This window comes from Mesoplodon bidens (assembly GCF_964165515.1).
Source record: "Mesoplodon bidens genome assembly, chromosome: 13".
Lineage (NCBI taxonomy): Eukaryota > Metazoa > Chordata > Mammalia > Artiodactyla > Ziphiidae > Mesoplodon > Mesoplodon bidens.
Genome location: NC_138169.1, coordinates 35,768,833 through 35,779,961, shown reverse-complemented (window position 1 = coordinate 35,779,961; position 11,129 = coordinate 35,768,833). Strand labels below are relative to the sequence as shown.

At 48.5% G+C, this 11,129-nt stretch overlaps 1 protein-coding gene across 1 annotated transcript; it reads right to left on the bottom strand.

Annotated features, from left to right (window-relative positions):
* Positions 1-5,503: 5,503 nt before the first annotated feature.
* Positions 5,504-10,924, bottom strand: LOC308626674 (uncharacterized protein). Its single transcript, XM_081252039.1, has 3 exons — positions 10,689-10,924; positions 9,017-9,108; positions 5,504-5,636 (listed from the first exon to the last, which is right to left on the bottom strand). The coding sequence occupies exons 1-3, from the start codon at positions 10,909-10,911 to the stop codon at positions 5,592-5,594; spliced, it is 360 nt and encodes a 119-aa protein (XP_081108165.1). The 5' UTR covers positions 10,912-10,924; the 3' UTR covers positions 5,504-5,591.
* Positions 10,925-11,129: the final 205 nt, after the last annotated feature.

Below are 11,129 nucleotides of genomic sequence, written 5' to 3'. Positions count from 1 at the left end.
ACACACACACGGGGAGAACGCAGCGAGAACAAGAGATAGTGCTCAAGGTGCTGCTACCTACAAGGAATGCCCAGTGTCGCCAGCTAACCGAGAGCGGCCCTCAAGGAACCAGCCCCCACTGACACCTCGATCTCAGATTTGCTGCCTCCAGAACTTGAGACAACACATTTCTGTTATTTAATCCATCCGTTTGTGGCACTTTGTGACGGTGGCCCTAGCAAACGAATCCACTCACCAACACAACAGGAAAAAAATGTAACAGCAGTAACTGTTAAGTACAAGGAGAAAGTTTAGAGGAAATGGAAGAGGTCAAGTTTTTGAAAGATGAAAGACGGATGGAGAAAAAAAGGAGGACTAGACAGGAAGTGCTCAAAAGCCCTCCTCGGTGGAGAGATGTCAAAAACCATGACAACTATAAGAAAATTTCCGAGTCAAAGCCACAATTTTCCAAATTGAACGTTCCCATGGGGCCCAGCACAGCGGAGAAGCGGCAGCCGCCCTGCTGGGCTCCACAGAAGGTGGTCACGAAGGGAGGAGCCGCGGACGGGTGTCCAAGGCCCCGCAGTGTCCCGGAGGGAAAGGTTCAGAGACACCACGCGGGGCTCGGGCACAGGATGCGTGGGTTCAGGGAGCTCTGCGAGGGCTGAAGCCACACAGGCCGAGGGGGGCCCACTACCCTGGGTGTCATCCTGGCCTCTGACCCACCGAGACCAGGGGACAGACCTGCTCGCAAGCCACCAGGGCGGGGCCCCGGGTCCCCATCACACCCAGCCCAGCGCGGCCGCCACCAGGGCTGGGGATCATGAAGCAAGCAGCTCCCTGGAGGCTTTCCGAGGAGAAAGAGCAGGCGAGAGCACCCGGAGACGGGAGAGGACAGGAAGAGGGGCGGGAAGGGGGAGACACGGGCATTTAAAAGTTTGGGACTTCTCAACAGTAACAATTCAAAATTCTAAAGGGGAAGTATTTCCGCTCTAGCATTCTACAGCCAGCCTCCCGATGAAGGACGAGGCTAGAACACATTTCCAGATGCGTAAACCTTATGGACTCGCCCTCCGGTGAAGCCTTCCTCCACGCCCAGCGGGACCAGGAGGCCGAGGGAGAAGAAGTGGGAAATGGACCCGACACAGGGACCCAAGGCAGGCGAGGGTCATGGAGACCAGGCGAGGGGTCTGGAGCTCTGTCGGAAATCGGAAATCGGGGGCCTGACACACAAGCCAACACAACAACTAACAAGCATGGAATCAAGTCCCACAAGAAACAGGTAAAAGAGCTGAAGGAGCTGCTTCTAAGAAGCAGTCAACAGCCCTGAGGAAGAGACTCTGGTGCTTTTCACTGCATACCTCGAAGTCCCATTTGAATTTTTAAACTATACATTAAAAAAAAAAAAAACTTAAAAATGTTTTAAGATGAAAAGAATTATTATGTGATGCAGCCTTATAAAATGAATCTTATTCACAGGAATGAAAACTACTAAAGAAAAGAAAAATAAACACCAAGCAAATATGAGCACTGCGGGGCTTTGTTTTGTTCTGCTTTTAATTAGGAAAAGCTCTTTTCCAACTCTCAACGTCAGCCCCTGTGGTCCATTTGAGATTTAGGTATCTCTCATTAACAAGACAAAACAAATGAACCAGGAAATTTAAATATAGCAAAGTTCGGACTTCCCTGGTGGCACAGTAGTAAACAATCCACCTGCCAAGGCAGGGGACACGGGTTTGAGCCCTGGTCCGGGAAGATCCCATATGCCACGGAGCAACTAAGCTCATGCACCACAACTACTGAGCCTGCACTCTAGAGCCTGCGAGCCACAACTACTGAGCCCATATGCCACAACTACTGAAGCCCACGTGCCTAGAGCCTGTGCTCCACAAGAGAAGCCACCGCAATGAGAAGCCTGCGCCCCGCAACCAAGCGGAGCCCCAGCTCGCCGCAACTAGAGAAAGCCCGCATGCAGCAATGAAGACCCAGCGCAGCCAAAAATAAATAAATAAATAACAAATAAATTTATTAAATAAATAAATACAGCAAAGTTCCTATCAAGTTATCTAGTTGATTCACTTGGAGCAGGGAAATGTCCTAACACAAAAGCACTTTTCCATTCTATGGCAAGGATATCAGCAAAAGATTTAGCCAACATTTAAAAGGATGACATTCAGCAGGTGAAAAAAAGATCAGCTATCATACCAATACAGGTATATCAGTATTTTTCAACTAGTAGAGAATAAACTTTTATGTGGCTTTATAATCTAAGGAAATTTTTATGAAAATGATTAGAGCTTGCAGAAAAATGTCAACTACTTAGAAACGTTATAAACTAGTCAGCAAGAGAATTTTTTTTCTTTTAGTTAGGTTTTAGTTAAGTATTCACCTGCACTATATATACCAGATATATAAGACAGCTCTGTTTTCTAGATACTACAAAAATAAGGCTCTACCTGCAGGCCTGGACAACAAAACTTATACAGCCAGAGATAAAATGACAGCAAAAATCACAAGGCTTAAATTTGTAAACATACATAGGGCCTAAGACACATACAAAACTGCTAAATTACGAAAATATATTTCCTATTTTGACACTATAAAGGTAAACGTTCTGGGTCAAGGAAGAAATTTCAAGCACAGATAGCAATATTTTTGAGACATAAACATCTTTCAACTGAACATCATAGTCTCATGCTAAAAATGTAAGCACAGAAGCTCTCTCCCAGATGCTTCCTTTGCTCCCTTTCAATCCCCGTGTACAGTACTCCTTTCTCAATCCCTCCCCGCAGCTTGGAGCAGCAAAATGTCCTAACACAAAAGCCCTTTTCCATTCTATGGCAAGGATAACAGCATACCCCTACAAGAATACAAGCTACTTCAGGGCAAGGCGGCTGTTCTACTCGCCTTTCTGCCCTTTGCCCTGAGCCTCTAGACACTGGGGTCGTGTCCAGTTAGAGCTCCCAGCCTGCCACCCTGCCTCTGTTCCTCGGGGTGGCTTGAGGCTCTGGTTTAACACACAACCTCCTCTAATCCTCAGAATCAGCCCAGCAGAAGGTACTGTGGTCTCCACGTTACAGATGAGACAACCGAGTAAACTGAACACCAAAAGTGTGTTCAAGGACTTGGAAATTCCTGAAGGGTCTATGAATGTATTTCTGTTTAAAGGGAAGTTCCCCTGCACTGAAGAACTGATAAATCCCAAGCCATTAATTTATTCACAGTAAATAAAACACCATTAAAGCTCCGTTAGAGGACTTCCCTGGTGGCGCAGTGGTTAAGAATCTGCCTGTCAATGTGGGGCCAAAGGTTCGATCCCTGGAAGATCCCACACGCTGCAGAGCAACTAAGCCCGTGTGCCACAACTACGGAGGCTGCGCTCCAGAGCCCATGTGCCACAACTACTAAGCCTGCGTGCCACAGCTACCGAAGCCTGTGCACCTAGAGCCCGTGCTCCGCAACGAGAAGCCACTGCAATGAGAGAAGCCCGCAACGAAGAGTAGCCCCCAGTTGCTGCAACTAGAGAAAGCTCACGTGCAGCAATGACGATCCACCGCAGCCAACAAAACAAAACAAAACAAAACCTCCATTAGAATCTTTCTGCAGATGTAGTTGGCAAGTGAGTCAAATGATACAGTGATGAGAGCACCAGTTCACAAAAACTCAAACTCAGGTACTCAACAACATTAGGGGTTTCAGCCAGCTGCGCCCATGGGTGGGTGGAGGGGGAACGAGGCTCCTATATGGAGGAGGAAGCTGGAAGCTCCGTCCAACTCTGGAATGTCGGACCTCGGTGCTGCTACGAGTGGTCCAGTCCCAGGTAACCAGGGGTCACAGAGGACGCTCCTCAAATCAGCAGTCAAAGGTACCTGGGAAGATTCTTCAAGAAGGGGTGGGTTTGAGGCTTCCCTGGTGGCGCAGTAGTTGGGGGTCTGCCTGCCGATGCGGGGGACGCGGGTTCATGACCCGGTCCGGGAGGATCCCACATGCCGCGGAGCGGCTGGGCCCGTGAGCCATGGCCGCTGGGCCTGCGCGTCGGGAGCCTGTGCTCCGCAACGGGAGAGGCCACAGCGGTGAGGGGCCCGCGTACCACAAAAAAATAAAAAATAAAAAATAAAAAAAAGAAGGGGTGGGTTTGGATTCTGATAAACTATGTCGCTGAGCCCAGTTCTCCTTCTCAACACTGAACAGAACCACCTTCCTCTCAGGCTCAGCTGAGAGCAATAATTAGCCAGCGTTTAGGGGCCCCGTGTTAAACACTCTGTCCTGACTCATCATAGCGATGTGATCACGCTGTGGAAGCGGGCAGAGGGAAATCAGCTTCACATCACCCAACTCGTTCCAGAGCCGCCCGGGGTGGGGGGCGGGGCGCGGGGGGGGGCATCACCTCCACTGTTCTCTCCGCTGGCTTTTCTCGCCCTGGCACAGTTGGTTTTGCACATATAAATGATTCAGAGAAACCCAAGCCTCCTATACAGCAGGTGCTACCTTTCTGGCAATTTATAGATGCTGACATTAAGAATAAGTTCTCCAGTTCTACCTGATCAAGTCAAAACAAAACCCTAAAATTGACGTCAAGCAGACGCAGAATTCTTACGGTCCTTGGGCAGCCTGGTGGTGATGGAGCCAGGGCAATGCCACCGCAAAGCTGCGAGCCTTCAGCAAAGCTGTTTCAGCCCCACCAGCATCACCTAGAAAATGGGACTACTATCTCCATCTTGCAGGGTCATTGTGGCTCTTGAGATAATTTGTGTAAACCACAAGGCCTCACCCAAAGAAAGTGTTCAATCATGTAACTGCAACAGTAATGACAACCTTTCACAAACATTAAACACCTCCTAGAAATTTAGTGTTCCTAAAAAGTAGGCATCAGCACCATTTTACAGACGAAGAGTCTCAGTAGCTATCTTTTAAAGACCCCCAAATTCCAAATTCTTACTTTTCAAATAACATTACTTAGGCAAGAGTTTTTAATTGGTTGAGCCAGTTAGAAAACCCTACAACAAAAGATCAGTCCTTTCTCAAAAGGTATTTGTTTAATACACATTTTAAATTGTAAAACAGAAAGCTTTCTCTCTTAAGTGATACTTCCCTGAATAAGGTCTGTTTCTGTTTCTGTAGAGATGTTATGACTATTAACGTTATTCGAAATTCATCCAAAAAACTGTTGAAATTTTAAAGAAATATAATATGTAGGCAGATGCTTTGGAATGTTTTACAAAGAAAAAAATAATTACACGTAGAATCCTAAAGAAGCAAAAAGTATATTCCCTACGGGTCTGCTGTAAGCCCAAGCATTCCTTGACTTACGCTGGTTCAGAAAAAAGACGCATCACTTTACAAGGATCACAGACCTACGACTCAATCTTTGGGGGAAGTACCGTATCACATCAGGGAGCAGCAACTCAGATTTCTTAATTCACATGAACTGTCTGATGGTTCTGTTGTCTCACAGCTGATAACAATACAAAATCCCACAATAAAATTAACAGATGATTTTATATTGAATAGCTCCTACCTTTCAAGGGCCTCTCTTTTAGAATGAATGAAACAGCACGTCTCTAATACAGCAGGACACGCCTATCTTGCCGGGAGCCAGAAATGTCACATCATCATGAACTGAACAGATGAGAACCATCCTGGCCATTGTACAACTCCTGTTTGTTTATTCAGAGGTAGAAAAAAGGCTTTTAGGTAGATTTCAATTCCAGATTAACCAATGAACTTTTTTGTTTATAATTATGATACTTTTTCTATAAAAAAGAAAACATCTTACTATAGAATTAAAAACAGATGGGATAAACTCTCCCTTCCATTATATTTCAGAAATAGGTAAATGCAGAAATTCAATCAGTCACTGAAGGTGTGACTTGGTACCATACACCTATCTTCCCTCTTGCAGGAAAGTCGCTAGTTCCAGCCTTAGAGTTTCTGAAGGATGCTTTCCCCATCCTCAGCTTCTCCTCTTTGTCTATAACTACTTAATTATAACCACCAAAACCAAATAATTTTTAAACCTAGATAATGGTACCTCTTCTCTTTGAAGTATTAGGGACTTTAATCATGTTTCTTAAACTTTTCAAATCCATGTTCCTTTACACTCCCTATAACGTTACGTAAAACATACAACTAAATTAACAAATGACCAAAAAGTTAAAAATCAAAGCAAGGGCTTCCCTGGTGGCGCAGTGGTTGAGAGTCCGCCTGCCGATGCAGGGGACACGGGTTCGTGCCCCGGTTTGGGAAGATCCCACATGCCACGGAGCGGCTGGGTCCGTGCGCCATGGCCGCTGAGCCTGCGCATCCGGAGCCTGTGCTCCGCAACGGGAGAGGCCACAGCAGTGAGAAGCCCGCGTACCACACACACAAAAAAAAAATCAAAGCAATAGGAGAAAGCATATCAGACCTTCAAAGCCCCCAATGCCCTGCAAGTACCAGGTCTGCACAGCCGCTCGGGCTCCCTCGATTCCTCCTGCTCATTGACCTGTGAGGGCCCAACCCTTCCCCTCTTTCCCCTTCACAGCAACTTTTAAATCTACAGATCCAGTCCCCACAACTGTCCCCCAACAGTGCCCATGTTTAAATGTTCCTCCACCTCCTCAAGCTGTCCTTTCTCTACTAGAATGTGACAAACCTTTAAGGCTGGCTTCTTATTCCACCCAACACTATCTCTCTCTCCTACTCCCGCCCTCAGTTCCACATTTACAGAGCGAAGGAGGCAAACTGGCCGCAGGGAGTGTCTGAAAATTAAGGAGACAGTCGTTATTTCCTCTAATCCTGGTTAAGGCTAGAGGAAAGCCACAGATGACTTGAGAGCAAACACAATGTAGCACAGAACAAGCAAAACAGCAACCATACCAACACTGTGAAGGGTTTGCCTCCTGCAGCTGATCAAGCGAAGTGAGTCTTGAGGATTGAATACACAGGTGGAGACGGTTGGGAAAAAACTGAACTGAGAGCACAAACTTAGATTTGCTAAAATAGGCGAGAACAGACCATTGCAGATTCGTGAACGGGAAAGATGAAAAAGATGCTTGAAGTTGAAAACAACTTAGAATTTGTAAACCACTTTGAATTTTACTTATACTCTGTCTGGTTGAAAAAAATAAGTTGAGACAGTTCAGACAAATTTGCCTATAACTAAACAATAAAGTGAAGGGAATTGGTACAAAAAGTAAATAAGGATATGAAATGAGATAAAGGCAACAAACGCAGTTACTGTTCATAAAGTTAACTACAGAAGTAAAGACTTTCGAAACTGTCCAAATATGCCAAAAAGTCAGATAAAGGCAATCCACCAGCTACCCAGACTCTACAAGGAGTGCTTTTCTGTAAGCCAATGTTTCTCCTCCAAAGAAGTAGGAAAGCCTTACTTGGATAGTTCATGTTTAGAATATATGACACTGCAGATAGACACAAACACCGCATAATAAAGTTCTAAATTCTGAGATTACAAAAACAGGCAGCACATTCCAAACGGCTTTTTAAAAGATCACCTTCTAGTCCCCCCCATACATTTATGTGGTCTCTCAAATTATACATTTGACCTAAATAATCTAAAAATAATTTTAAAAGGTCCCACTCCTAACAACACATAAACCCCTTGCCTTTTGGCCACACCCTCCTTGTACAGACATGCGATGAAGGCAGGAAAAGGATCTGATGCTGCAACTGCAGCGCCACGCTTTACAAGGGGGAATGAACTATGGCTCTTTCCTTCCTCATTTCTTTGTAGCGATTTTAACACCAATCTAACTGACAAACAGCGGCACCGAAACTTAGCATGCAAAGCCTTTAGAGGAAAAAGATTCTAAACTATACTCAGTGAATCAAGTAAGAAAAAATGTGTGCTATATCATCATTCTAATCCCAAAGTCACACTAAGGGCTTTATCTTGCATCGCAGCACCGTTTATCTCCTAGTGGATTCTTTTTTCCTTCTCCTTACCTCTTGATGGAATGGAAACTTAGGGCAGAATCCTCCAGTCCCAGGGCTCCAAAGCAGGGCCAGACCACCTGGGCCCAGCTTCCTGTTGTCAGTCAGGGCAGCTGAGAGGAGCACCGCAGATGCTGCCGCGGCCACACCACACAGGCTGCCACGGACTCACAGAGATACCAAGTGACTTCATCTGGACCCTGGGGGTGAGCAACTTCTCCATTATTATCCTAGACTACAGGACCCCACACATGTGAAGTGTTTAGTGGTAGTAACAGTGTGTTACTAAAAGAAAGAATCAAGCCCAAGGCAGGGAAGGTGGATTCCAAAAATCAGAGCTAATAGCCAGCAAAGTCACCAAGACGACTTCTTATTCAAATACCATATTACCAAAATATAGCCATAAAGCTTACTGCTCCAGCCTGTGGGAACTATCCTCAAAGTTTTAGCAAGACATCATTTATATAGGATTCTGCCAACTGATGGCTCTGCTTGCCAACCTGTGAGCTGTCTCATCATAAAGAAGGCAAATGAGAGGTCAGAGAACTCTGGGACTCAGCCAGAAAGAAAACTTACTTCTAAATGAAGGGAATAAGACAGATCAAAACAGGCTTTCAAAATAAAGGTCCCAAACCACTGCCCAGCGATTGATGAGAAACTCAATGTGCACACACGCAGTGACAGCCGCTGGGGTCCCATCAAAAAGGAAAGGATTTAAATTAAAGGTGGGCAGACTTAACTCAGACTTAAAGGGAAACTTCCGGACAGGTTGCTAAGCACCCACGGGAGGCAGCTCATTCTACCTCCTAACAAGACAAAGCTTCCAGCCCGGTGTCCCCAAGCTGTCACATATGATGAAATGCGTATATGAAGACGCACACCCAGGAGAAATAGCTGTTGACACAGAGAACCAAGCTATATTTAAACTCGATATTAATATTTAAACTAAACATTGCAAAATGTTCACTGTAATGCTCGTCAGCTTAATTTAACCTTTTACCACCTCTAGTGAGTGGCACTGCCAGGATTATTCATCCAAAGTTCACAATTCAGGACAGTTGAGTGAACTGGCTCTCAGGTCACACTGCCTGCTGCTTCCTACCTTCATTCTACAGACCTCCGCAGGGGTCTCTTCTAAAAGCTGGCTCTGCGCTGGGTGCCGGCAGCTACGAGTCTGGCCTTCAAGGACTCGGTCTAGCGCAGGAGACAACACAGTAAGTAACCAAAACATGACAATCCAGGTGATGAGTACCTTTCATGGCTATAAGAATGTAACAATAAAGGACACGGAGGCCCAGCTGACCCTATTATTTGCTTACCAGTGGCTTCACTATAGTTTTGGATGGCTCTCCAATGCTCCCATTTCCTGTTCCTCCAAAACAAAGCTTCTCTGTTGGTTCTCAACCATGCCATCAAACATTAGAACCTACCGTCTCATTTCTAGCATTCTACAGCCATCACCACCCACACGTGGGCCTGGAGATACTGCAATCTGATACATCACCACCACACGTAAGTGGAGGGAAGCAGCCACCCACACCGTTCAATGCTCGTCCAATGCTCTTCCACACGTGGCCTTGGGCCTGCTTCTCATACTGAGGCCGAGTATGGCCTGAGGGTAACTGCCCTTCAGGAGAAGAGGATGCTGCACTAGGGGACCAGACGCCGAGGGCTACATTACTCGAATCCTTCCCCCGCCGCTCCCACCTCTGCTACACCTGCCGCACTTTTCAATCTGAAACAGCTGAGAACAATCAGTATCAAACCATCAACATGTAAGCCATTAGGGGGTCACTAACTAACTTGTAAATTGTTCAAAATATATTTCAAAACTGACTTTGTGTTGTTCAAAGCATTACAAACTAGGCAGGCCAAGTTTTAATAACCAGTAGCGCTTACCAATCATCTTCAACAAGGCCTGGCGTGACACCAAGGCACGAGACACTTTTTCAGTTAGGGAAAAGGAAGAAAAAAAAAAAAGGTATGGAAAAATAATCCCCAAACGTGCATTTTAAATTAGCCTAGCGAACATTTCCAAATATTCAGAGTTCCAACACTTTCTGAAAGGAAGGATGATCTTTCTGGTCCTGTTTTTCATAAGTGTGCCTTGTAAACGACATCCGTAGTTTTCAATGAGAATAGTCTCAGTTTGTCTGGCCGGGGGGAGAAACGATGACCCGCGGGGTTAGAAGTTGAGAGAGCAGCCCTCAGCATCAACTGTACCTTAACATGTTCGACACAGATTAAGATGTGCGGAGGAAAGGGGGTTTGGGAGGAGAAAAACTACTCACACTGGGGATCCGGTCTACAGCCCTGAAGCGGAGACGCCGGGCAAACGAACGGCCGCAGAGAAATAACTGCAACTTCCCGGGCCCCCGCCGCGATGCGTATCACGTGCCGGGCCCCCTCCCCCAGGCCCGGGGTCTGGATGGAAAGGCGGCCTCCGGCGGCGCTTCTCTCGCCGGGAGCCGCTGGGCCGAGCGTCTCCGGGGCCGCAGCTCCAGCTTCCGCGCCGCAGAGCCAGGAGGAAGGGGTCCGAAGTGACCCTTCGCTCGCGCGGCGGGGGTACCAAATTTTTCAGAGTCTCCCCGCCCGCCGCGACCCCCCCAGCCCGCCCCGCGAGTCCGTGTTTCTAGATGACGCCGGCGGCGGGGCGCGGGCAGGGGGCTTGGCCCTCGCGGGCCCGAGGGTCCCGGCCTCTGCCGGGCGGCCCGGCGCCCGCGCCGCGCTGGAGACCCCGCCGCCGAGGACCCCGGCCCGGCACCCCCGCTTACCTGCAGCGACTCTGCTCCCGCCCCGCGCTGGCGCCCGGCGGCCGAGGGCAAGCGGCTGCCGAACGGCGACGATGAGGACCGACCCGGCTGGGCGCGCTCGCGGGCGACCGAAGAGGCGGGGCCGGCCGGGGGCGCGCGCTGGGCCCGGGCGCCCGCCGCCGCCGCCGCCGCCGCCGCTGCCTCGGGAGCCGCTTGGGCCGCAGTCGAGCCGGGCGGCCCTCATGAATGGGACGCGGCGCGGCGCGGCGGCGGCGGCGGCGGCGGCAGCGGGCGGTGCGTAGGCCCCTCCCCGCCACGTGACGCCGCGCTCCGCCGCCCGCTCCCGGCCGCGCGCCGCCCGGCGGACTCCCTCCTGCTCAGCCGCCTTGCGCGCCGCCGCGCTGCCCATCTCCCGCGCTCCCGGGAAGGCCCCGGCCTTTCGCGGGCTTGAGGCAACCCTAA